The sequence below is a fragment of the Lampris incognitus genome, chromosome 20 (assembly GCF_029633865.1).
Source record: "Lampris incognitus isolate fLamInc1 chromosome 20, fLamInc1.hap2, whole genome shotgun sequence".
Taxonomy (NCBI): domain Eukaryota; kingdom Metazoa; phylum Chordata; class Actinopteri; order Lampriformes; family Lampridae; genus Lampris; species Lampris incognitus.
The window spans coordinates 13,757,421-13,784,849 of record NC_079230.1 but is presented as its reverse complement, the minus strand read 5'-3'; the positions used below and the strand labels follow the sequence as shown (position 1 = coordinate 13,784,849).

At 47.7% G+C, this 27,429-nt stretch overlaps 2 protein-coding genes across 2 annotated transcripts in view; both read right to left on the bottom strand.

Annotated features, from left to right (window-relative positions):
- Positions 1–4,608, bottom strand: part of znf219 (zinc finger protein 219) — a 19,335-nt gene extending 14,727 nt beyond the window's left edge. Inside the window, exon 1 of the mRNA XM_056300088.1 lies at positions 4,570–4,608. Coding sequence (XP_056156063.1) covers positions 4,570–4,608 — 39 coding nt within the window. The remainder of the gene's footprint in view (positions 1–4,569) is intronic.
- A 4,963-nt stretch (positions 4,609–9,571) lies between these two features.
- arhgef40 (Rho guanine nucleotide exchange factor (GEF) 40) overlaps positions 9,572–27,429 on the bottom strand; it is a 60,645-nt gene continuing 42,787 nt past the window's right edge. The window contains exons 19-27 of the mRNA XM_056300083.1: positions 26,829–27,078; positions 25,240–25,329; positions 23,018–23,224; positions 21,233–21,412; positions 18,181–18,361; positions 16,004–16,114; positions 13,753–13,856; positions 12,398–12,441; positions 9,572–12,175 (exon numbers count right to left, since the gene is read on the bottom strand). Of these exons, the coding sequence (XP_056156058.1) occupies positions 12,415–12,441; positions 13,753–13,856; positions 16,004–16,114; positions 18,181–18,361; positions 21,233–21,412; positions 23,018–23,224; positions 25,240–25,329; positions 26,829–27,078 (1,150 nt within the window). The 3' untranslated portion in view covers positions 9,572–12,175; positions 12,398–12,414. The remainder of the gene's footprint in view (positions 12,176–12,397; positions 12,442–13,752; positions 13,857–16,003; positions 16,115–18,180; positions 18,362–21,232; positions 21,413–23,017; positions 23,225–25,239; positions 25,330–26,828; positions 27,079–27,429) is intronic.

Below are 27,429 nucleotides of genomic sequence, written 5' to 3'. Positions count from 1 at the left end.
GCGCCGAACGGCGGAGAGCACTAAAACGGCGTTAGACCCGGGCAGGGAGGATCAGAACGGACAAATAAATAAATAAAGCGACCCTTCACAGCCGAGGTACTCGGCAGGAAAAACGAGTCTGTCACTTGAAGCCACACGGACCACACTGGTGTCTTGAGCCGGCGAGCGGCGGCGCCGACAGACTTGATGGACTCGTCTGATACGAGGACCACAAACTGACAGCTGTGAAAGAGGCGTCAGTTGGGGGAACGTAAAAAAAAATAGATGGTCAAAGTGACGAGAGTCACGAGCGAATCGCCGGATACGCCGCTTTTTAACGGCTTGCCAGAACCGTCTTCGCTCGCTCACCCGCTGAGGAGGACGAAAAGGATCTCCTGGAGGGCCGAGGAGCAGGGAAGGGAAAGCTGGAGGCAGCGTTCAAGCGCGCTACAGACAGAGGGGATATGATCAGCCATAATCTCAGATGGTAAAGGCACATTTCATTCTCACTGACACCCCACGTGTCCCTGAGACGGTGCATGTCTTATAGCAGGGAATACGGCAGCTGGGCGGCGACGCGAGTGGAAAGACCTTCAAACGCAGGAGCCGGGTTCAAATCACCCAAGTTGGCGAGCATATTTTTCCTGCTGAGGTGTCCTTTTTTGTCAACACAATAGTTGCTTATCAGCTGCAGGGATGCTGACGCTGCAGCCCGGCCTTCTCGTGCCACATATACTGTAGGGCCGTATCAGACAACCGGAGCACGCCACATGACCTTCCTTGCAGAGGGGGAATAACTTGGACAACTTCTCTTTGTCTTTACTCCGGGAAGATTTGGGATGCACATATATGCCACCGTAACACCCCTATCCAGTCTGTCAGGGGTCCGGTCGGGTCAGGGGTTGACCGCTGTCCTCAAGGGCACCTTCGCAGTTTGTCTGAGGGGGACAGAGTGCATCCTGGGGATTCAAACCGGCGGCTCCCCAACCGCCGTCCACCCCCCGACCCCGTCTATATCTCGTGACGAAAGGTGCAAGCGTGCGTGACGGCCAGCGCGGACTGAATCCGGCGGCATCTTCTGCCCGGCCCGCTGCTTGAAACCACAGCGGGCCCTCCTGGTGGCGCGGTGACCTCCTTACATGGCTACGCTATCTAAAATTACGAGCCGGCACGTCGCGAGGAGGCAACGGATTTTAATAGGCGGCTGCTCCAATTACACCTTCCAACACGCACAAGAGGGAAAACAGCCGTCCGCTTTTAATGTTAGAAAAAAGGTCACGGGGGTCAAAAATGTTAGTCTAAAAACTTAATAGAATTGGCACAAGCGGTGTACTATTTAAGTAAGACCCTAATGCTCTAAATATGCACTAATCCCGCGCAGCCAGCCGAACTCTCAACAGTCTCAAAATGTCACAATGCAGTAGATTCTCCCTAACTGAGGGCAAGCAGGTGCCTCTCCCGCAGCGCACTAATGACCCAATTATATCAATCAGACGCCTTGATTGCTGCTATGCTCCTGTCCCTCTCCCCCCCCCCCCATCTCTCTCCCTCTGTCTGTATCACTCTCACTTTTATCTCCCTCGCGGCCTCTCCCTAAGCTAAGAGCCACCTGCACATGGTGTGTGCACCCCTCTCAAGTGCGGCACGGTACCTACAAAGATGCGGAAGAGGATGCGGGTGTTGGCGGCAGAGGTGGGCGCTATGGGAACACAATAAATAACAAGAGAGACAGACCTATGCGAAAAGCAATGCCATTAGACCCCCCCCTCACACCCCCCCACACACACACACACTAACAAAAACACTCTCACGATGGACCTGCGTTTCATATTCATTAGTGGCCACCTAATGAGTATTCATAAAGACTATTCATGAAATCATTATTTATCATAAACAAGACCATACCTGTGGGGGTGGAGGGAAGCTCGTTTCAAATGCGGAGGGGCTATTTTAGAAGCTCGGTCTGATTTGTTTGTTGTATGAAAATATAACACACATAACTGAAACCTGTGACCTCATGTATTTGCTTGCAAACACACACACACACACACACACACATGTATATATATATATATATATATATATATATACACACACATATACACACACACACATATATATACACATATATGTGTATGTATATATACACACATATATATACGTATATACACATACATACACACACATATATATGTGTGTGTATGTATACACACACACACGCACACACACACACACACATATATATATATAATTAGTCATGCAAAAGCTGAGTAAGAGGTGCAAGGTTAAAATAGGCTGTGCTTGGCTCGAATGTGTTAACCTCTTTCCACAAAACGCATGCATTCTCAAAAGTGTACTATTTTAGGCGCGTGTAAAAATAGGGCATTTCAGGATCCCTAAACATTTTCTATTGGATATAAAAAGGCGACGGGAGTGTCTTATGGTCAACCCAGATGACACGTCTGCGCCTTATCTCAAGAGGAATTTCCTCCTCGGCCGGGTGATGTGCGTCAATAACGTGCAACCATTTTCAGTCGCTCTTTTCCCCCTTTTCTCTCGCGGCCATCTCAATTAGAACACTCGGGCACATTAATGAAATAAATAACTGCCGACAAACAATGCTAATAAACACAGCCCCCTAACACGGGATTAACCCGCGCTCGCGCGCACGTCCAGAGTGCACGACACCGTTTCCAAAAAACGCGATTAAAAACCCATAAACACTGGGATAGTTTGGTTCTCAGTCGGGGTGGTGTGTGTGTGTGTGTGTGTGTGTGTGTGTGTGTGTGTGTGTGTGTGTGTGTGTGATGTAGCTATCGCTCTCTCTCTCTCTCTCTCTCTCTCTCTCTCTCTCTCTCTCCCCGGCGCTCCATTTTGTTCCTAAATTTTCTATACAAAAGATTAAGGGAGGGGAAAGACGAGTGAGCGAGCAGAGGACGAGGAAAAGTGCCATCATGGATTTCATCTTGAAATTGAATCCTCTGACACCCCCACCACCACCACCCCCACCACCACCCGACATCACCCCAAAGGAGACGTTTCCAAAAAATAAATAAACAACGAAATAAATCGCGCAGTTTTCCTGTTAAGCGTCGGCTCGAAAAGCGGCAACTTATATCGATACAATGTTGCAACACGCGTTTGTGGCACGACGCTGCATACCACACTTGCTACTTTCTTGCGAGATCACTGTTGCCCGGGGGGGGGGCGCGAGGCTGTGGTAGACGCTGGATGCCAGGTTGAGGCGGCCAAACCGGTCGTGATAGTAGTCTGGTGAACACCGCGGTGGCACACGGTGGGCAGATGGGCGATTTTGATAAAACGCCACTCCAGCTTCGCATCGGCCGGCCGGATGTGTGTGTGTGTGTGTGTGTGTGTATATATATATGTGTGCGCGCGCGCACGCGCCCATCGCGGATGAAAGTGTCGGGCTTCTCGTGGAAACATGTAGCCCCCAAACGCGTCTCCCAACAAAAGAATTAAGACAAGCTGATCGCATCCACCTAGAAATGATCGCTGCTCGGTGGCTGCTCACCAAACCCGCTTTCGCGGCTCATCAATACGTCTGCGGCTTGTCGGGATCGAACACTGTCACGCACGAGAACTTGCGATCGGCTGTTATAAAGGGCTACTTTTCTCCCCCCTTTTCTTTTCTCTTTGGGTAAAACCTTGCGTTTGCGAAAGCTTGACACCAGATAGAGAGGAGGTCAGTGTGCTACTTGATTTCTCAGTTGGAGCGTCCTCCTTTTTTCTTTTTTCTTTTTTCTTTTGGTTGCACGGATGGTAAAAGGTGGCACACTTAACAAAAGCAGAAACTTACTTGGGTGAAGTTAAGTGGTTCAAAAATACATTTTATCACTTCGACTGACTCCCCCCCCCTCACCCCCCTCACCCCTCTCCCCGGCACTTTGGTTTCATTTGGAAGTGATATACGTTTTTGTGGGAGGGCTTCTCCGCTTTATTCCAGAAGCCTTAAAGCCAAGTATTTTTCCCGAGCCGCGTCATGCACATGCGTTTAACCATTTATTTCTTTATGGTCATGTCACCCGCCGCTATAGGGCTTTTAGGCTACATGCATGTAGACTGTCGGCCGCGCGCGCGCACGCACGCGCACAAACGCACACACACACATACCGGCTACATACATGACACACACGTAAAGTGCTCCACGGCGCGGTTACATACATGCTCCACTACAGCCCGGCAGGACCCGACGCCAATCACACACATCCGAAACTGCGAGGTGTAAAAGACTGCCGAAAAATTACAACCAAAAAAAAAAAAACCCCGACAGACCGGGTGGCCTGGGAAAGAGAGGAAAAAACACAACTCTATTAACCATTAACCGGGTTTGCGGAGGCAAAAGAAGAAAAAGAAGAAAAAGTCGTCGACCGATATTTTGTTGTTCGCGAGGAGCAACAACAGCCGCAGTAAACACAAGCAAACTGGGAAGCTTTTAACCGGATAGACACGCGCCGCTGGTCCGCGCCAGCCTATATAAAAGTGCATATGCAAAGCTGGCGGAAGATTAAGGAAAGATTTATGAGATATAGCCCCCATATGATGAAAGTAAAGACTCAGTGTACTTACGGGAGAGGCGGCGAGGAGATTAATGACACGACACGTCATGATTACGTTTCACTTGAATTAAATACATTACGAGTTGGGGAAAAAAATGGAAATCAGGGTTGTATACAAGCATACGCCGTTCCCCCCTCCCTTTGGTCACCCTCTTCTCTCTCCTCCCTTTCTCTCTCACTCACGTCTCCCTCTCTCCTTCTTGCATTTTTTTCCCTTTTTTTTTTTCAAAGAAGCATTTAGTGTTGCGCGGCAGTGAGTGAGTGAGTGAGTGAGTGAATAGGGGAGCGATGGGAGTGGGAGGGAGAGGGATGTAGGTTGGAAAACGTAATTATAATCCCGCGAACACCATTTTACACCGCTGACAACGCGGGCCGACGTCGGGTCCGCCGCGCAGCGGCAGCAGCCGGGGAGCTGCTGGCTTTAGCAGACCCCCGAACATGGCATCGGGGGAGGGGGGGGGGAGAGCTGGCTGCAGAGTTTAGGGAGACGCCGGGAGCGAAGCTTCGGCCGTCCATCAGAGCGCCTTCGAGCAAGCGCGTGTCGGGATAAACTAGCCCCGGAAGCACATGGTTCCGCACGCGGATGACGCGAGGCTACGGTCATCGGCTCAGCGAGAGAAAGCTAGCCGCGGCCACGACTCCAAACCCGCCAGGTTGTCCCGCGTCGTGCGTGGTCCGCCAAACCCCCCCCCCCCCCCCACAGCAATTCAGTTGGTAGAAGTATGGGCAAAAAAAAGAAAAGAAAAAAAGTTTGGTGTTGCAATGAGCTTTTCTTGCCTCCTCGTACGGCTTTGGGAAGCCATAGCACTCTCTTTACTCTGAGCCGTGTGTGAACGAGGGCCAAAACAGAAGAGCATCACACCCACGTGGGCTCAAGCGAGCGCGTGGAGTAAGTAGTGCAGGTGTACCAAAGCCCACGCGCCTCTCCACCCGGCCTACCTGCGCGAGGCCGGCGGAGAGTTGGGAGTGTGTCATTACAAGCAGCTCGAGCCCTCTGATGGACAGTTTTATCATGTCGTGAGTGAGAGCTGATGTCACGCCGGGCAGCTAGACGGGCTGCCAAGCTGCCCGGTACAGGTCTCCTCCAAAGGCCCTGATTTTACCGTTTAGATTTACTCGGTACATCTGCATCGGTGGTTTAGCGGCAACACACTTGGCTCAGTGGCTGGAAAATTCAAATGTCTGCACTGATGCGGATCATAACTCCTGGATCCGCCATCGTTAGCCTCCTATTGTGTGTCAGATGAGCGAGTGGCACTGTGTGCAATGCATATTTGTCCCTGAATACACACTGTGTACAATGTATGCGTGTGTGCATGTATGTGTGTGTGTGTGTGTGTGCGCACATTTACATACCCACCTGCTCATTGTGTATGTGTGTGAATGCAGATTGCATTTTGCATGTTTGCAGCCCGTGTGTGCGTATGCAAGTGCTCATATGCAGCTCAGGCTGATGATATGCTCCTGCAATTGTCCTGTTTGTCTGTAGTATAGTATGTGAGAGCGCGTCTGTCTCTCTCCCTGTCTGTCTGTATGTATGCATGTATGTATGTTGTGTGTGTGCGCGTGTGCGTGTGTCTGTCTGTCTGTCTGCCTGTCTGCATATCTGTGTGCCTGTGTGTGTGTGTGTGTGTGTGTGTGTGTGTATGCTCACGGTGTGCATATGTGTATGCATTTGCGCCTGCCACAATGGCATCATCACCCGCCCCTGACGCTTTGATTGTTTTCTCCGCCGCAGCAGAAATGCACCAATTAATATGCAGAGAGTGAGTGAGACAGAGACAAACAAAAAAACACAGCCGTGAGGGAGGGAGAGGGGGCGGAGTGTGTGTGTGTGTGTGTGTGTGTGTGTGTGTGTGTGTGTGTGTGTGTGTGAGTGAGTGTGTGTGTGTGTTGGGGGGTTAGTAAAAGACGGAAAAGAGAGGAAAGAATGGGAGACATGAATCAGAAGATGAGGAAAGAGAGTGGGAGGGAGGGTGGGACAAGGGTGATGTGAAGTGACTATAAGAGGGAGACAGAGGAAGAGAGAGATGGAGATGGAGTGAGATAAGGCGTGAGGGTGGTGAGGTTGCGGGGTGCTTGCCTTCGGATGGAGCAGATGAAATCTGATAAATGTTTGAGTAAAAACAAGGGAAGGAGTGAGAGAGGGAACGGGAGAGGTTAGAGGAGAAGAAAAGAGTGAGGGATGGGTAGGGATCAATATGTACATATTTAGTGAGAGATGGTGGGAAATCAATTGAAAGAAGGGGGAGAGGAATTGATTTTGGGGTGAAACGGGAAGGGTGGTGTGTGTGTGTGTGTGTGTGTGTGTGTGTGTGTGTGTGCGCATGTGTCTGTATTAGAGGGTGGGGGGTGGATGAGGAAGGAGACCGAAGGAGTGCAGAGGTGGAGTGATTGGTGGCCACGGCTGCTGTCCTTTTTTTGTCGCAGTGTCAGGGTATTGATACTGTAATACTCGCCCCCCACACACACACACACACACACATACACACACACACACCTCCTTCTGCCCCCCCCCACTCCCCCACCCATCACAATGCTGCCGTGACAACGGCTGTCGCGGCGACGCCTACTGGCACAATGCAGCCACAATACTGAGGGCACTGAAGCATCACACTCACATGCACACGCCTGCACCCGTGCATGCACACACAGAGCAGTTAAGGCCAGAGAGAGAGAGAGAGAGAGAGAGAGAGAGAGAGAGAGAGAGAGAGAGAGAGAGAGAGAGAGAGAGAGAGAGAGAGAGAGAGACGGGAAGAAGACAGGGTGGTGGAGGGAAAATAGGAGGGAAGGAGAGGAGAGACAGGAGGAGGCCAAGGTGGAGATTAAGAAGGGAGGGAGAAAGATAGATTGGTAGAAAGGGTGTGGAGGGGGTTGTGGGGTGGGTGGGGGGTCGGTGAAAAAGGATAGGAGGAGGGGAGGGGTGGAGCAGAAAAGGGGGTAGGGGGACATGGATTGATGGAGAGACAGAAGCTAGCGAACGAGAGAGAGAGAGAGAGAGAGAGAGAGAGAGAGAGAGAGAGAGAGAGGGAGGGGAGGGGAGGGGAGGGTGGGAGAGGTACAGCGATATGGTGGGATAATGTTACATTGTGCGGGATGCCGGAGGGTGTGTGCCCACGGAAAACATGTTCCATGTCGTGTACGAAGCCGGGGAAAGGTTGTGTGAGGTGCAGGCTTTTGAGAGAATCCACCAGAGATTGTGCACCTCCATCATGACAAGATGGGGAGTACAGTTACTCCGCTGAACAGTGCATACTACCCTATACGCTCACATCTATGTGTTGGGTAGGAGAGATGTACGCGCACCGTCAAGGAAAGTGACCCACCCTTGATATTCTTTGTCTGAAGGACACTCGGGAGGTTATGAGTAGTTCAATCATACCGTAAATCTGCATGTCAAGAATTATCTCAATCACTGTGGGAGGGGAAACGTCCTCACGTTTTATTCTTTTTCTTCTTTTTTTTTTTTGTTGCCTCCCCTACCCTTTTTTAATGTATAGACTTTTCCATATCTATACATTTATTAGTAAAAGTTTGGCAATGCATTGCACACCTTACGTGTTAATACGTGCACACGGCTCGCCTATACATCCGGCATATGATCATATATAATGTCCACAGGGGAGTCTGGGGCGGGATCTGCCCCGTCTAATATCGACTGTTTACTCGGAACGTGACGTCACAGCGGCTCGCAGGTTGCCGAAGCGTCGATTTTTAGTGATCCGGCGGCGCGTTGCTGCTGTCGCGAGTTGCGCCGCGAGGATCCTGTGTGGCTCCCGCGCTGACCCCTCCGTGCAGGCACGTTACTGTATCGCCGGCGAACATGCGCGCGCATTTACAAAAGAGCCGCTTGGCTGGCTGCCTGTAAGTCAGTTTATCCGCGTGAGATGACCAACGTCTCTCTCTCTTTCTCTCTTTCTCCCCCTCTTCCTCTCTCTCACTGTTTCATACAGTGTGTATATATATATATGTGTGTGTGTGTGTGTGTGTGTGTGCATGCATGATCTATAGTCGCCCCCCCCCCCACACACACACACAACCTCCTCCCTCACCCTAACCCTTCTTAATATGATGTAAAAAGCTAATCGCATGCAAATGTCTGTTGTCCCGGTAACCGGGCCTGAAAAATCCCTTTGATGTTTCCCCCGACTCATTCTCTTCACGTTCTCTTTGTTCGCCACAGTCTCGCTGCTTTGTCAACATCCCCCCTTTTACCCCTCTCCCTCTCCCGGTCCCTCTCTCCTTCATCCATTCTACAACTCTCTCGGCCTCTCAGTTCTGTTTGGGAAAAAAAAAAAGTTCTCTTAACTCTACTTTCTGCTGCCTGCCGCCATACCACCCTGCCTCTTTGTGTCTCCCCCATTCTCTCTCTTTTTTCTATAAGCCCCCCTCTCCATTCTTCCTCTTCTCTTTTTTCCCCCCTCTCCTCTCCCCTTCGTGCCTCTGCTCTCCCCTTGACTGTGCCTCTCTGTCTGTCTGCCCCTTCGCCCTCGCTCATTTCCCATCATTCCCACCTACTGTCTCCTGTCCTTCTCCGCTGTCGCTCCCTTTCTCCCTCCCGGCACTGCCCCTTCCTGTTGCACTGCACCCTCCCTCCCCTACTGCCAACCCTTTATCTCTTATCCCTCTTTCACTCGCTCTCTCTCTTTTTCACTGTCCCTCACACGAGCATGCACTGACGGAAACACACACACACCCCCTTACACACTACCCTCTCCCCAGCTTTCTGTAGAGAATCTGATCCCTACCACTACTCGATACCACACTGTAGTTATCTAATCATCCTGGTTTCCGTGCGTGCCGGCCCCGCTGGACGCAGTCTTAACAGCTGTCCTTTTTGGAAGGAGCGAGGTTCCTGCTCATTACGGTACATTTTGGGGGGGGGGGTCACAGGGTTAGGCCACATTTCAGGGGTCAGGGCCTGCTACAAAGTTCAGCTATCCCCAGAGCAAGCACCCCCCCTGCCTCATCCCCCAAACCCCTTCCAAAGAGCTGTGAAAACTGCCTGTGGCTTGTGTCCAGTTTTAATTCTACATAGGGGTAAAAAGGTAAAAATGATCCAGAACAATTTTCATCAAGTACACTGTTGTAACCATAAACATGCATTTTCAAACATTCCAACAATCCACATTCCAACGCCTTGCGAAAATGTAAACATCAGGCAGAGATTGTCATACAGGAGACTATGTCACAGGAAAAAACAGTTTCTATATACATGAATACTGCTATGCCATGGCATATGGAGGAAAGGCATTCTGAATATGACAATCTATATCGCAATAAGAATGAAAGATGGTGTTCATTACATTGCCTTCCATATAATGCAATGTCCCGAACAGCTATAGGCTATGTACTGTGTGGCCCTCTCCAAGCCCACAAATTACATATTGATTCAGCGCAGCTCGATACCCATTTGCAATTTTTGAATTTGAATGCAGGGTTGTTATGAAATCTGCTAAATTTGACACAGCCAAGGACCTTCCCTGCTCTGCTTTGGGAGCAAGGCCGGTCTCCTCTGGTGTGTTTTTGGCCTTTGTGACGGTATCTTATAGTACCTTAACTATGGACGTTGCGGATCCCAACACCCTGTTAGAAACACACACACACACCGATCAAACCGTCGACTGAACACTAATCTGGTTTACTGAGTGTGTGCACTTTCAGGAGCTACACCCCTTTATCTGGTTATGCTTCAAGGGTATTTCTACTGACATTTGACTTTAAGGCTGCTAGGGTTATGTATAAAGACATTTCCTCCAAAAAAACAAAAAACAAAAAACCCCAAGACTTGAGTTATAGCATCTCAGAACCCGAGCCGAAGCCATCCCATGACATCACGAAGCTGCACTGCATCAACCATCTGACATCATGTCATGATGTCAGTTTTACCCCTCTCATGAACTCATTCCTCAAAGCTCATTAAACTACTAAACAAAAGCCCCGTCCTCTTTCTTTTTTTTTTTTTTTTGGTCGGGGAAAATTATCTTTTTACAGAGGAACAACTAAAAAGTAAATTCTGGTGGAATTACCCTCTACGCATAATCTCATGTGGTGCATACTGTTGCATTTTGTGCATACAATCAGTTTTTTTTTTTTAGGGACCGGATACACAAGAGTCCCTGTTTTGTCCAACATTAGGAAAACAAATCAAAAATCACATAAATGACTCTTTTATACATCCTCGAACAAGTCAACATTGCACAAACACACCTTTTATACCTTTGGCATATAGACTACGGTGTATTATATAAACAGTAGAGTATTAATGTCGCTCCATTATTGGTTCAAAATACCCAATGTAAGACAGGAAGACAAAAGCACCTGCAGTTTGCCCTATTGTGCCTCACTGCATACCGAAGAATACTACAAGGCACAACAAACATATTTTGATGACATATATTACAGTATGAGCAAAGAGTGTCAAGTGAATAGTATCAAATTCTCAACAGGAATTATATATATCTATATATAAATGCAACCCTTCTTTGGTAATATCATTAGCTTCAATGCGGTAACATATCTTTCCCCAAAATATATAGCTTTTGGTTACCATACAACATTATTATTTTTGATTACATCAAGGCAAGGCTTACTGGTCTTTATCTTGCCTGTCGTTCATTTAGCTTTGCACTGATCTATACACTGTACCAGGCTCCAAAATGGCTACAAGTGTGTGTGCGTGTGTGTGTGTGTGTGTGTGTGTGTGTGCGTGTGTGTGTGTCTAAGCACATGTGAACAGTGCTCCACTGTCTTATAACAATAAGAATGTCTGCTCACTGTATGTGTGAGGGACAATGAGGGCTGTACAGTGATTGTGTATATGTGTGTGTGTGTGTTAGTGCGTGCTCACACCACCCCTGCCTCATTTACATAGATGCAATCACACCTTGCCTATACCACACAATTATACAGGCAGGAAAAGAATTACCCAGCCTGAAAAAAGCCTGCAGTGCTCCAGTCGGCATTAGAAAACGACACAGTACACAATACATTCGAAATCTACGAACCTACGGTGGATTCGTATGCCGCGCATATTGCTTCCTGTTTATTATCAGATGCTGGAGCATGTGATCTGCACAGTCAGCCAGCCAAGGCAGTCAGTGGTTCAGACCAAGTGGTTTGGCCTAGCAGGGAGCCGCGGGGCAGACAATGGCCGCTCTGTGTGGCTGAAGTGCCTTTGGTGTCAATGACTCTGCCAGCAACTGAGATTGGCAGATCCAAAATGGCGGAGCACAGAGGGGCTCTGCTGGTGCTTGTCATGATTTAATAGGGCAGTTTTGATCCTTTCTAAATGCAGCCTTCCTTTGGGGTGAATATCAGCGCTGATATGTTGAAATGGGGCAAAAGCAATGCAATGCAGCTCTCACCAATCTCACGGTGAGAGATCAGTGTTTTATTTCTTCTTCTTTTTTAACAGGAGAACATAAAGAGGGAAGGAAGGAGAGAACGGGAAAAGGAAGGAAAATGGAGGAGAGGAAGTGAGGGAGGGGGAAATCTACATTGGGTCCTTGGTTCCCTGATGTTCTCCTCATCTCTCTGCTCCCCCCAGTCCAGTTTGACTTGCCCAGATATGCGGTAGAGATGTTTTCATCTTCACAGAGTCCAGCGTCCAGTTTCTGAAGGAAAATAGAAATAAATTTAAAAAAAAAATAAATTTATCTTTTTATCTTCACTAAAATGCTGAAACTGAGCTGAACGTTAGACCAGAGCAACAAGTCGACACAAACGAGAAGGAAAATGAGAAGGTGAGGAGGGGATGTGGAATGAGCTGACAAGAGAAACAGGTGTGAAAAGAGGAGTGACGGGATTGGGGGGGGGGGGGGACAGTGGTACCTTACCCTGAATGAGATGACTGTTACACAGCGGTGGATGGAGACTGACTCTGGCGTGCAAAAAAAAAGAAAAGAAAAAAGATTGTATTTCAAGATTGTATGGAAATATCTGAGTCCATGTATGTGTATTTGTCTCAGAACTGAGTGTGTGCATGTGTGTGTTTGTGTGCATGCACAGCCTGTGAGAGCGTGTGTATCGACACAAGTGCCAATTCAACCCTCTGTTGTTGACTGTGTGTATATCTCTATCTGTGCGTTTGGCCTGTCTGTTTGGGATGTGTGTCCGTCTGTCTGTCAATCTGTTCCTTTCGGTCTGTTTGCCAACCTGTCACATTTTGTTTGCTAGATAAGGAGACTGGGTGAATGTGTTGGCGTTTGCATGTGCGTGTGTGTGTGTGTGTCTGTTTCTCGGCTCTTTTAGATTGTATGGAGACGTGGTACGGCTGAAAGAGTGGCAGCGTACAGTCTCGACTTGCAGGTTTTATTAATACATAGCCTGGTGGGGGCGCCCGGGTGGCGTGGCGGTCTATCCCGTTGCCTACCAACACGGGGATTGCCGGTTCGAATCCCCGTGTTACCTCTGGATTGGCCGGGCATCCCTACAGATACAATTGGCGGTGTCTGTGGGTGGGTATGTGTCCTGGTCGCTGCACTTGCACCTCCTCTGGTTGGTCGGGGTGCCTGTTTGGTGTAGCGTGATCCTCCCATATGTTACATCCCCCTGGGAAAACTCCTCACCGTCAGGTGAAAGGAAGCGGCTGGTGACTCCACATGTATCGGAGGAGGCATGTGGTAGTCTGCAGCCCTCCCCGGATCGGCAGAGGGGGTGGAGCAGCGACTGGGGTGGCTCGGAAGAGGGGGTTAATTGGCCAAGTACAATTGGGGGGAAAAAGGGGGAGAAAATACATAGCCTGGTGTGTACCATTTGGTGGACACATATCAGAAGAAAAAAAAACTGAAATGCTGTGTTTAACAGGACTTTAACGTGACTGTCGTCGGGCCGTTGGTGGATATTACAAAACTTGCAGGACATATACAGCTGAGTAGAGGACGGCGTGTGTGTCAGTGAAACACCTTATTTTGTGCCACTCAGTACGCACAGAGCTGCAAAGAGAGCAGACTGTTCAACCTCTGCCTCTGTACCACATGGGGAATAAAATAGTTAAACCTGATATGTTTGTACAGTTACTACCTTGCTGCTGGCTTTTCTGGGGATGGTTAACCAGCTCCACTGACCTTGTTTCCCCTGAAACTAACGCTCACCAGGTAGCTGTTTTTATTTCCAACTGATGCAAAGGAGTAACCGTCAGTTACCCACGGGCGTGTGCTTGTGGTTTTTTGTGTGTGTGTGTGTGACTCACCTGTGTGTAACTTGATGTGCTTTTCCTGGGTTCCCTCCCAGATGTGGGGGATCCCCCTTCCTTCTGACTGCCCACAGAGGAGGAGTCTGAACAGCTACTGTGAACTGAGCAAGAGAGAGACAGACAGACAGACAGCAAAAGAGAGAGAGAGAGAGAGAGAGAGAGAGAGAGAGAGAGAGAGAGAGAGAGAGAGAACGAGGGAGAGTGTGAGAAAGAGCAAAAGAGACAGTGAGAAAGAGAGTGAGAGAGAGAACGCAAGGGACAGCATGAAAAAGAGAGAGGGAGAGAGCAAAAGAGAGAGAGAGAGAGAGAGACAGCAAGACAGACAGAGAGCGAGAGAGAGGGAGAGGGAGGACAGGTGAAGGAGAAGGAAAATTAACAGATTAGTGACGATTACAACACAAACCAGGTTAATTATGGGACATACATGTTCAAGACCTGCAGCTCCCTGTCTGTCATGGTCAGACACTCAGCTCAGCTCTGAGTCCAGATCCACAGTGCTGCTCAGGACCGGCATCATTTTACAGTTACAATCTCGATTCATCAAACTGTTTGGCAGTCATATTTGCAGTGTTATTCATTTATACTTGGGCAAAGCACAAATGATCTTATCACTTTGCTTCTTGAACTGGGAGAGAGACGGTATCTCGGTGGGAGGGAGAGCAGGAGACAAAGAGATAGAGGTAGAGATACAGGGTGCAGGCGGCAAGACTTCTGTTTCAGTCAATTCCTAACCAGGGGACAGTTTGCACGTTGAAATCCTCTGCTACTGAGTGAGACATCTGGTGAGCACTACGTGTAATTGCACCATTATTTCAACAGGCAGTTATTTCTGGCTCTCAGACAGACAGGCTGTGGTGGCGTTGTGAATGGATGGGGAGCCTAGCGTTCAGAAATTAACACTTTGGTTCCCCCCTCAGCGCTCTCATAACGCCAGGCAAGTGCCTAACATTAGCATTTACTCTTCCTGTGCTGAGACAGCGGCGTGCAGAGAGGCCTGCGTGGTACGGGACATAAAGGCATGAATGTTTCTGCAGGGATTTGATCGTGTGTGTGTGTGTGCGCGCAGATTTTCCTGTCCTTATGGGGACCAAATGTCCCCATTTGGATGCAAAAACCTGAAATCACCTACCTCGTGGGGACATTTTATTGGTCCCCATGAGGAAGAGGGTCTATTTCAGGGTTAGGACTTGGTTTCAGGGTTAAGGTTAGAATAAGGATTAGCTTAAGGTTAGGGTAAGGGTTAAGGGCTAGGGAATGAATGTAGTCAATGAGGGGGTCCCCACAAGTATAGGATGATATGGTGTGTGTGTGTGTGTGTGTGTGTGTGTGTGTGTGTGTGTGTGGTGGAGTTTCCTATCCTTCCCACCATTTGTGCAAACAGCTCATGGTTCCGCCAGCTTTTACAACCTGAGATAAATATGACAAGCTAACCGTATGGCACCAGGATGCAGGCTCGTAAAAAACAAAACAAAAAAAAAGAAAAGAAAACAGTTACTGCCTCTTTTGTCAAATGGGAATACGTGGGATACGGGGACCGATTTGCTCTCTGACCCGTATTTTCAAAAAGACATTACAGCAGGTCTCTTGCAATACCAGGGCCACATCAGCAGCACCTCGAACAAAGCAGTAACCCAACCCCGTAATCCAAGCCATCTTCCTGAAGCGGCTGCTCGAGCTGGAATATGATCGTCTGATCCCTGAATCACAGCTCGTAATGTGAGAACCTCAAGCGCAGTATTTGATGTCATGACATTTATTTTGAAAAATTCCAGCCTTTATTTTGAAAGAAAACAAAGTAGATCCATGGAGCAGAGGCAGGTAATGACTCCGATATTTCGTGGCGTTATCGACAAAGCGCACCTTTTGTAAGGAGAGTAGGTGTTTGGTTTCTCAAGCAGGCAGTTCTTCTGGGTCTCAACTTTGGAGTGAGTCTTTGCTAGTTCTGGATGTGCACCAGCGTGTATGACTGCCCGTAGACAGATCGCAGTGTCTGAGCGAGGACTGATTAGAATTCGGGAGTCAAGGAGCACATTGTCTTACAAAATGTGAAAAATGGGAAGGCACTGCCAGATTTTTTTTGTCAACATCCAGCTGATAAAGAAATGATGGAGGGTGAAAACTCATTCATTGTTGGAGTGTGAATCCCCCACTTCCACCGCCATCTTTTTCCCCCCCGTAATTGAGCGAAAGCGCAAGTCCCCCCCCCCCGTCAACTTGTGCATTTTAAAGCCGGAGGTGAAAATCTTACCCCTGTCGTTGAGGGTGTAGACGGAGTCCAGCTCTGAGGCCTGCGTCCCCGTTATGTCCAGCAGCAGCTTGCTGGACACCCCCATGCACAGAGACTCCTTAAGACACAACTCTGGGAGATGATGGAGGGAGAGGAAACAGGCGGAATGAGATGAAGATAGAAATAATAATAATAATCATCATCATTACATTCATATAGTGCTTTTCTAGACACCCAAAGCGCTTCACATTGAAGGGCGGTAACTCACTTCAACCACCACCAATGTGTAGCACCCACATGGGTGATGCATGGCAGCCATTTTTGCACCAGAACGCTCACCACACATCAGCTTGAGGTGGAGCAGGAGGAATCATTGAGCGAATTACAAGGGGGGATGATTAGGTGGCCAGATGGAGAGAGCCAGGTTGAGAATTTTGCCAGGACACCGGGGAACCCCCTACTCTTTGTGATAAGTGCCATGGGCTCTTTAATGACCAGAGTGAGTCAGGACCTTGGATTAACGTCTCATCCGAAGGACGGCATCTCCTACAGCACTGTGTCCCCATCACTGCACTGGGGCATTGGGATTTGATATTTTTATTTGGGCAGCATGGTGGCGCAGTGGTTAACGCGGTCGCCTCACAGCAAGAAGGTCCTGGGTTCAAACCCCGGGCTAGTCCAACCTTGGGGGTCATCCCAGGTCGTCCTCTGTGTGGAGTTTGCATGTTCTCCCCGTGTCTGCGTGGGTTTCCTCCGGGTGCTCCGGTTTCCTCCCACAGTCCAAAGACATGCAGGTCAGGTGAATCGACCGCACTAAACTGTCCTTAGGTGTCAATGTGTGTGGTACCTGTGATGGTCTGGCGGCCTGTCCAGGGTGTCTCCCCGCCTGCCGCCCAATGACTGCTGGGATAGGCTCCAGCATCCCCATGACCCTGAGAGCAGGATAAGTGGCTCGGATAATGGATGGATAGATGGATGGATGTTTTTATTGGGACCAGAGGGAAGACTGCCCCCTTCTGGCCAACCAACACCACTTCCGGCAACAACTCAGTTTTCCCAGGAGATCTTCCATCAAAGTACTAGCCAAGCCCACACCGGCTTAGCTTCCACCATTTGGCAGAGCCAGGATACATGTTGGTATGGCTGCTGGCACGGCAAATAATACGGTGTACACAGCCTGCAGGAGTGGGGCAAATAACCCAGGGCCCTAGTAGAGTATGGGGGGGGTCAACTGGGGTTACCTGCGATGGCAGAGCCATGATCCTGAGTGAATATAATGAACTAGCATGCAGTACTAATGGTTACCGCGGACAATCACTGTTTTCTAGGTACAATCCTGAACATCTTCATTTTAGTTTGGTGCACTGACACCTACTGTACAGGGATGTGCGATAACATCCAACATTCATCCAACATGCAACAGAGTCGGTCACCAGTGCTGTTCTCAAAATCTTTCACACTGCCAAATGAGGAAAAACACGACTGAACTGGATCTGAGTTTTAGATATTGATGTTGGTAAAGGTCTTGTCAGCTCGGTCTTCCATATCTACTTGTTGTTTGCCACAATGATCCCGCTTCTTCAGAAACTCCCCAATACCTGCCTTATTCTTCTGCACATGGCTGTCATGGTAAAGATACAGCATGCTATGCATTGTGTCAATATCTTAATGAAAGTCTTACAATAGATAACAGTTAAAATGAGCAACTACAAAAGCAGTGACGATTTTGCTATAAAATGAAAGCCACTTTATTCGACATTGTATTCTTACAATGAAATTTGTTCTCTGCATTTAACCCATCCTGTTGTATAGGACCAGTGGGCAGCTGCAGCACCCGGGGACCAGCTCCAGTTCTTCTTTCCTATTGCATTACTCAGGGGCACAGACAGGAGTATTGACCCTAACTTGCATGTCTTTTGATGGTGGGAGGAAACCGGAGCACCCGGAGGGAACCCACACAGACATGGGGAGAACATGCAAAGTCCACACAGAAAGGACATAGGACAGTCTGGGGTTTGAACCCAGGACCTTCTTGCTGTAAGGCAACAGTGCTACTGGGCCACCGTGATGTAAAGTACCAGATCGGACATTTGTATTTGTCTGCAAGTGAATCCTCAGGATTGTAAATTCAGGTGGTATCGCATCAAAGATTGTAAGCTGAGGCTTGAGGAGGTCAAAGGCCAAAGCTGACACTGTACCTGTGTTGTTAATGGCGTGTGTCCAGAGCAGATGGGCAATGTCGTGGGCCCAGGTCTCCCTCTCCTCTCTGTTTTGGGCTTGAAGCGTGAGACAGTCTCTGGTTCGAGGCGCCTGGCGCACCCACAACTCGAACTTCAGTCCTTCCTCCCCCACGCTCTGAGTCAGACCCATCTCGCCAGTCTGCAAACAGAGGAGGATGGGGGGGAAATGAGGAAAACGGCAAAACCTTTCTACTCATAAGCGAACCTGAAGTAGACAAGTCTCCTGTGTCTCTGAAACGGTGCTGAAATCGTGCGGAAAAATGACTGTTGACATTACCGGAGGACAATCTGAGAATCTTAAATGGCGTTCGGTGGCATTTTCTACAACAGCAGCATTGTTAATCACATTTTCTCATACAATGTCGCCTATGTTGACGTAGCCCACCAAGTGTAGCAGCAAACCAGACAGTAAGGTTCACAGTTTTCGGATTTGCGGATTCTCCGCCACACATAATTTCAGTGACACACAGAATACTGCTCAGTAACATGGCTGCTCAAGTCGTGTCATCCCTACAACACACACACATATACATATACACTACCGTTCAAAAGTTTGGGATCACCCAAACAATTTTGTGTTTTCCATGAAAAGTCACACTTATTCACCACCATATGTTGTGAAATGAATAGAAAATAGAGTCAAGACATTGACAAGGTTAGAAATAATGATTTGTATTTGAAATAAGATTTTTTTTACATCAAACTTTGCTTTCGTCAAAGAATCCTCCATTTGCAGCAATTACAGCATTGCAGACCTTTGGCATTCTAGCTGTTAATTTGTTGAGGTAATCTGGAGAAATTGCACCCCACGCTTCCAGAAGCAGCTCCCACAAGTTGGATTGGTTGGATGGGCACTTCTTTGAGCAGATTGAGTTTCTGGAGCATCACATTTGTGGGGTCAATTAAACGCTCAAAATGGCCAGAAAAAGAGAACTTTCATCTGAAACTCGACAGTCTATTCTTGTTCTTAGAAATGAAGGCTATTCCATGCGAGAAATTGCTAAGAAATTGAAGATTTCCTACACCGGTGTGTACTACTCCCTTCAGAGGACAGCACAAACAGGCTCTAACAGGTACTATTTAATGAAGATGCCAGTTGGGGACCTGTGAGGCATCTGTTTCTCAAACTAGAGACTCTAATGTACTTATCTTCTTGCTCAGTTGTGCAACGCGGCCTCCCACTTCTTTTTCTACTCTGGTTAGAGCCTGTTTGTGCTGTCCTCTGAAGGGAGTAGTACACACCGGTGTAGGAAATCTTCAATTTCTTAGCAATTTCTCGCATGGAATAGCCTTCATTTCTAAGAACAAGAATAGACTGTCGAGTTTCAGATGAAAGTTCTCTTTTTCTGGCCATTTTGAGCGTTTAATTGACCCCACAAATGTGATGCTCCAGAAACTCAATCTGCTCAAAGAAGTGCCCATCCAACCAATCCAACTTGTGGGAGCTGCTTCTGGAAGCGTGGGGTGCAATTTCTCCAGATTACCTCAACAAATTAACAGCTAGAATGCCAAAGGTCTGCAATGCTGTAATTGCTGCAAATGGAGGATTCTTTAACGAAAGCAAAGTTTGATGTAAAAAAAATCTTATTTCAAATACAAATCATTATTTCTAACCTTGTCAATGTCTTGACTCTATTTTCTATTCATTTCACAACATATGGTGGTGAATAAGTGTGACTTTTCATGGAAAACACAAAATTGTTTGGGTGATCCCAAACTTTTGAACGGTAGTGTATATGTACATACATATATATATATTTAAATTGCTTTTTTTTGGAAACCATCAATGGTGTTGATAAAAGTGCTCAACAAATGAGGAGGGACTATTGATATAGATGTCGGAAAAACAACTAATACAGAGCAGTACAAGCTTGTTTTGTGCATCGCGCACTCATCAGCTGCCAATGTGATTCAACAAAGAAGAACACACAGTCAATCGATATTACGTTGCCCTGCGTCATGCCCCTAACTTCGGTGGACGGCAACCAATGAGAGGATAAAAAACATTTGAACTATTACATCCAATGGGGTAGGTAGTTACGATGCACAGCAACCAATGGTGGGGTAGAAAACATGACAACCAATGGGGTGAGGGGTTGGGGCTTGTTTTGAAAAAGCATTTAAAGGGCCAGGGCAAATAGCATTTAAAATATAACAAGGTTATGTCAAATAGGGTAATTTATGTATATCATATAGTGTGGTGGTGTTGGGGCACAGTTGGAAGGGCAGGCAGTTAAAATATAAAAATACAACTTCTAATAAATGTGTATCACCTAATGGGGGGGGATAATAAAGACTTTATTTTACTTATTGCAAAGCAGATATTTTTTCGGTGTCTACAGCTGGTGGCCAGTTCATTTCTACTGTTCAGGGTGGACATGTCAGGTCTGCAAATAATAAAATACTTCTCTGCCAAGCACAGGTTACATCTTCTGCTGTTAACTGAATATGCATTGCTCTTCCTGAGGATTTTCCATGAAACAGAGTAACTAATATTCTTGTCTACCAATAACCAAATGTGGCAGCTTAAGGCTGTTGCATTTCTTGCATGCCCATTCCTGAAGCTACTCATGTGGGCATTAAACCTGATTTTAAAAGGGCCCTCTGTTAGTCCAATGTAAGTGTCCACTTTGCAGTGTGTATATATATATATGACAGCTGATGATTGCTTATGGCATGAAACAGGCTTGTACTGTCTCATAAAGAATTTACTTGAATTGCTGATATATGTAATCTATAAAAATGTGTGTGTGTGTGTGTGTGTGTGTGTGTGTGTGTGTGTGTGTGTGTGTGTGTAAATAACGTTGAAAATGATGACCGTTTCCCTTTAAGATTCTCTAAAAACAGAGAGACACAGAAAAAAAAGAGTGTTTACAGTATATGAGGGAGAGACACACAGGAAGAGCTGAGAGAGAGAGAGAGAGAGAGAGAGAGAGAGCGCGCGGGGGGGGGGGTTAAAGGCCGAGTCTGAGCATGTGCGTTAACGCTTGTGAGTTTCAGTGATTTATACCTTGATGCTGTGTTTGTAGCTGTAGGTGATGCGTCCTGGGCCGGAGCTTTTCTGCTTGGTGAAGATGATGGCGTGCTGGTAGAGGAAGACGCTCCTCATCCCGATCCTCTTCCTCCGAGCCCCGCCACACACCGCCAGCTCCCCATGCCGCACCAGCTCACCACGCTCCGCCACGGGAACCTATGAGTCAGGTGAGGCGCGCACGTACACACACACACACACACACACACACACACACACACACACACACACGAAGACATGCACATCTTAATCTATGCCCCGAGGCAGCGGCTAAAGACTTCACAAAAGCTTATATGCATTTAATGAGTGTATACACAAAACACATATGTATGTACACACACACACACACACACACACACACACACACACAGACAAACATTCAAACTGCAAACAGCTCTGCACATACCAACACTCCAGCAGCCTCCACCATTCTCTCAGCCCTCCACTAACAAAATTAAGGACACCCGCAATTTCAGCAGCTCCCAACTGTTTTATGTTCTGCCCCAGGACTGTATTTTTAAACTTCTAGTAATGTGTGAAGTGTGATGTTAGTGATACTTCACACACAGTATAAACACACACACACACACACACACACACAAACACACACATAAAGCTATCCACACAAAGTTATTTTACTAGAAGAGCTTTTGAAACCCAGTTTGAAGTACCACAGTGGGAATGTTTGTGCCGCCATTTAATCTCTTCTCTCCTTTCAGAGCAGAAAAGTTTTGTGTGTGTTATAGTGGGAGAGAGAGCGACAGAGAGACAGAGCGTGGGAGCGAGAGACAGAGAGAGCGAGAGTTATAGTGAGAGAGCGAGCAAGAGAGAGAGAGAGTGAGAGAGAGTTAGAGTGAGAAAGAGAGACAGAGTGAGAGAGGGAGAGCGACAGAGAGACAGAGAGCAAGAGTTGTAGTGAGAGAGAGAGCAAGAGAGAGTTATAGTGAGAGAGAGAGCAAGAGACAGAGCGTTATAGTAAGAGAGAGAACAAGAAACAGCAAGAGAGTTATAGTGAGAGAGAGACAGAGGGAGAGAGCGAGAGTTATAGTGAGAGCGAGAGAGAGCAAGAGACAGCGAGAGAGAACGAGAGTGAGAGAGAGAGTGTGTGTGTGAGTGTGAGAGAGAGAGAGAGAGAGAGAGAGAGAGAGAGAGAGAGAGAGAGAGAGCGTCAGTTATTATTTTATAGTAGATCTGATACACTTATAAACTCCACCAGCAGGGGAACTGTTTTACCACCCTGTGGTTTGGGATGCCGGGTGGGCCAAGCCGCCATCGTGGCGCCCGTGGGGCTAAATGGAGGCTGGGAATCGAGTGCAAGTGGGTATTTTTAACAGGTAGGGAGGACCTGTTAAAACATCTCCGACCGACACCAGTGTGTCAGCGTAGCAGACCGGGACACGAGGACTCACGGCATCTTTCCAACGCCAAGACACAACCTCAGCCGGCATCAATGCAGACGCCTTTCTTTCTGGGGTCCACCCATATAAAAATCACTGTACACTGAGGCCCCCCCCTTTTTTCCCTTTTATTTTTTCCTCTTTTCATTCACTTCATCCCTCTTTCTTCTGCGATGGAGATGTAATGACTGACAGTAAGTGACCGGATTACTTGTGTTACATTCGACGGTGCGTGGCATTGAGCCATCGCTCCTCGTTCGCCTGTCTCACCCCACCAGCACAAACATTGTTACTACCATAAAAAGAAAGCGGGCCTCGAGTCATGGCGGCCGCCGCAGCCATTCGCTCTAAGGACGAGCATTCTCACCGGACAGCCGACGATGAGGTCGCTGGCCCTGAGGTCATCGCCGTGGCGCTGGGCATGTCGCAGGATGGAGAGGGCGGAGTCGGAGGCGGGATTGAGCCCCCCCAGCTCCTCCAGGGCTTCGCAGTACTGCTCCAGTCTCTGCGTGGGGGCCTGGAGGCAGTGGGGGAATGACAGAGGGGAGAGAGGAGACGCCAGCGGCAGCTTCGTCTGTGTGGAGGACAAGACAGGTGACCCGGGGAAGAGGAGAGGTTTAGAAAACGAGAACATGCCGAGACACTTTCTTTTTTTTTTTTTTTCAAAGGATGTTACCTGGTATCGCTGTCTTGACAGGGAGAAGATGCATAATCTCAATACTGGATTTGACATTTGCAATTATTGATATTCCAGGCACCAGGTTCGGCTCATTGCTTTTCCCAATAGTCCCTAGATGCATCGAGATGTTGGGATCAGCTCCGCATCATTAGTTTTAAAACCCTTATCACCCCCTGTGGTGAGAGCATGTATATATTTAGTATTACCACCACCCACCACTCCCTCCTTCTACACCTCGGCTCCTCACATCATGTCATCTTATTTATGTTTTGCATAAAAAAATAAATAAATAAGAAGTGAGGCACAGGGAGATCTTATCGAACTGGGGCCAATAGGTGGAGGGGAAACACACCCAAACTCGGTTCACCCACCTTTTTATTTGCAAACTACAGTTTTATCACATGAATTCATTATATACATCAAATATTATTGAAATGATGAGGTATAGAGAACAGTGTATATCAAAAGTATAGTAATTAATGTTTTTTTTTCTGAAAATGTCGCCCATATTGTTGCCCACATCACATCGATGGAAGTTACTTCTACACCAACCCTGCTCCTGGAGAGCCAACATCCTGCTGGTTTTCCCTCCAACGCTAGTTTAACACACCTGATTCTACTAATTGCCCGCTTACCATGACCTTGATTAACTGAATCAGATGAGGTAAATTAGGGTGGAGGTGCAAACCGGCAGGACGGTGGTTCTCCAGGAAGGAGCAGGGCTGGTGACCACGGCTCTACTGGAAGGCCAGCAGGAGCGAGCTGCGGATTGACGACTCTTGGGATAACTGGTCATGACGTTTCCGAACCATTTAAACAATCAAGTTTGTTGCCCTCCCACCCACCCCAATTTGGAATAGCCTGACTGTTCTGGGTTCTCCCACCACCAGGAGGACCGTGGCTGCGACTGTAGCCAGGATGGGCCGTTGTTGCCGTCACCGTTATAATCATTGTCCCCGGCACCACTAAGCGCAATAATCGTTATCATCTATAGCCTGGCTGCCATCTTCATCACAATAACCATAATCATTTGGGTTTCCCAGGCGCTCCGGGGGTGTGACATCGGCCCACAACGCCTCCCTGTGGCCGTTTGTCAGTAATGCCCCCCCTAGACGTCACAGACGCAGAACTTCAGAGATCTCCGACACTGTGATCTCTTGGCAACGTTCCCTTCTTAATCTTATGATCCAGCGATGCTGCCGATGTATTATCTCAGTTAATTGTATCTTTTCCAGCTCTAATTAGTTTGCATATAATCCCTCTTTAATTAGCTTTTCTAGTATACAGTGAACACGTAATTGGCTTTACTGTAAACAGCTCATTTTTTATTTTAATTGCCACCACTGTGTAGAATAAAGCAACTTTAATTGGCATTGGCTTGTGGTGTGTTTAAAAAAAGACTTTTGTAAGTAATTATGATTGTGTTGCATTGCAGTTTATGGGGTTTTACCGATCGTACACCAAAGGGCCACCCACTATCCGTTCTTGTGTTTCAAACAAGTTCACGACTTCTTGAGCGACGGCCTGCAGTGTATTTTCAATATGAGATTTTGTTGTGGTCCGCAAGTGATGTCAAGTTGAAATCTTGACTTCCTTTTTTTTGTTTTTTTTTTTCGGGGGGGGGGGGGGCGTTTGTTACTTTTTACAACACAGTCCTCAAAATTGATGTTTCACAGCAGCCCTAGCAATAACCTGTATATATATATATATATATATATATATATATATATATATATATATATATATATATATATATATATACACACACACACATATAGGGGGTGTAGACAATAACACATAAGCTCTTCACAGTCTGTTCTATAGCTGCTGCCATTGTCTCAGTCGGTGATTAGTTGACAAGGTGACGGAGCGAGGTGTTGGTCACACGTGAGGTGCACGCTATGTCTTACCTTGAAGTAGTCTGCGGCCTGTGTCACCAGGGGAGAGTCCAGTTCTGGTTTAGTCCTGATGTAGTGGGAGTACTGGAGAAACTGCTCCCGCTGTGTGTGTGGACAATAAGTGTGTGAGAGAGATTGAGGAGTGAAGGGAAAAGAAGAAAAAGGAGTAATTATGGCGAGTTGAATTTAGAAGGAAGAGAAAAAGTTGTTACACAATACCTAATCAATACAATCAATAACAAAAATTTCAGATCTGATCAACCAACAAGTCACAGTGATGGAGATAGTCCGTAGCTCATTTGGCTAAGGTACCGGCTAAAGCGTGAGCTTTTTTTTTTCCATGTACTCTTGATCTGTATCTATGAGCAGTCTGACATGCAGATAAATAATAATAATAATAATAAATTAAACTTATATAGCAGTAGAGTGTAACACTCTACCGGTCATAATAACAAGGACACGAAGTCCCAAAGATGCAAATGATACGGTTTCTGATTAAACAACAAGTAAGGATGGGGTGAATTTGCATTTGCAGACTGAGGCAGTGTGCCCATGGAGGCCGTCCTGTGTTTTAATGTTGTTTTCTATGGAAAGGTTGTGCGTTCAGCGCTCTCGACCCACCACGGCGGGGACCTGACCTCTTCTTCGAGCTTAGTGCCGTGATCCACCGGCTCTCTCCAAAATGAAACCGGTTCAAATTTCGCTGAAGCAAACAGCTCATCAGTGTCACTTTTAGTTCAACCAGCCAATAGGAATGAAGGAGGGGCGGGACCAGAGAGGAAACAAAAGCGAGGGCTTATTTGTCTAAGCAAAGAGGATAAACAAAAACAGGTTTGTTTTTTTGCGATTTCTTTTTCTTTGTTGTGCTTTTCACATCTCATTTTAACTTTTGAGACCCTCTATCAACCCCCTGCCCTTTTCTCCCCAATTGTATCTGGCCAATTATCCCACTCTTCTGAGCCGTCCCAGTCGCTGCTTCACCTCCTCTGCCGATCCGGGGGGGCTGCAGACTACCACATGCCTCCTCCGATACATGTGGAGTCGCCGGCCACTTCTTTTCACCTGACAGTGAGGAGTTTCACCAGGGGGATGTAGCATGTGGGAGGATCATGCTATTCCCACCCAGTTCCCCCCGAGCAGGCGCCCCGATCGACCACAGGAGGTGCTAGTGCAGCGATCAGGACACCCAAATCCGGCTTCCCACCCGCAGACACGGCCAATTGTGTCTGTAGGGACGCCCGACCAAGCCAGAGGTAACATGGGGATTCGATCCGACAATCCCTGTGTTGGTAGGCAACGGAATAGACCGCCACGCTACTCGGGTGCCCCCCTCTATCAATTTGTGTCCACCCAATAGAGACAGACAAGCTAAGTATGAACTAATGTAAACTTATGATGATGCAAAAATACTTGTAAAACTCCTTCTGAACCGTCACATTCTGTCAGCACTTCTACCAAAACCTTAGTCGAGCAGTTTTGGTGTGGGAAAAGCAAATCAGATCAAAATAATCCAACAGTGTTTGGGGGACAGGTTGGTGATAATGTCACTAACAGTTGGCTGTTTCACCCTTGACCACCACCGCTTTTTTTCTCCAACTCACATATTTGCTGAAGCAGTCCTGCTGCAGAAGGCTCTGCAGAAGCGCGCCCTCCATGGCGGGGAGGAGGTACTGCGAGTGGAAGCTGCTCAGGCTCGCCCAGTTGGGGAAGAGGATGTCCGCCTTCCCCTTGATGGAGACCGGGGTGTCTGGGAGGTCCAGTAAGGGTAGGTAGGTCTCCTCCACCCCCTTCAGGATGGCCACATACTGCCGCTCCGAACTCAGCATACGACACCAGAGCAGGTACAGCTTACTGAGGGATGGGGGGGGGTAGGGTTAGGGGAGGGCGAGTCAGTGAATGGAGGAGAAAGAGAGCAAGAAAATTAATGGGTAAAAGGCAAGAAAGAAAGCAAGAAATGGCATGTGATGGGGGGGAAAAGAAGAAGGGGATAGAAAAAGAAAGACAGATCAAAGGGTCAGCAATGGGGGAATTATCCGACGTTCCGTGTTGATTATTAAAATGATTCCGGGATAGAGTGACATCATACACCAGCCAGCAGCTGCTTTCATCTCAGCTCACCCAGCTCTTCATCTAATTCATATTACCGGTGGCTCCCCGGGACTCGGCCCGAGCCACGCAGAAACACACAAACAAACGGGCGGG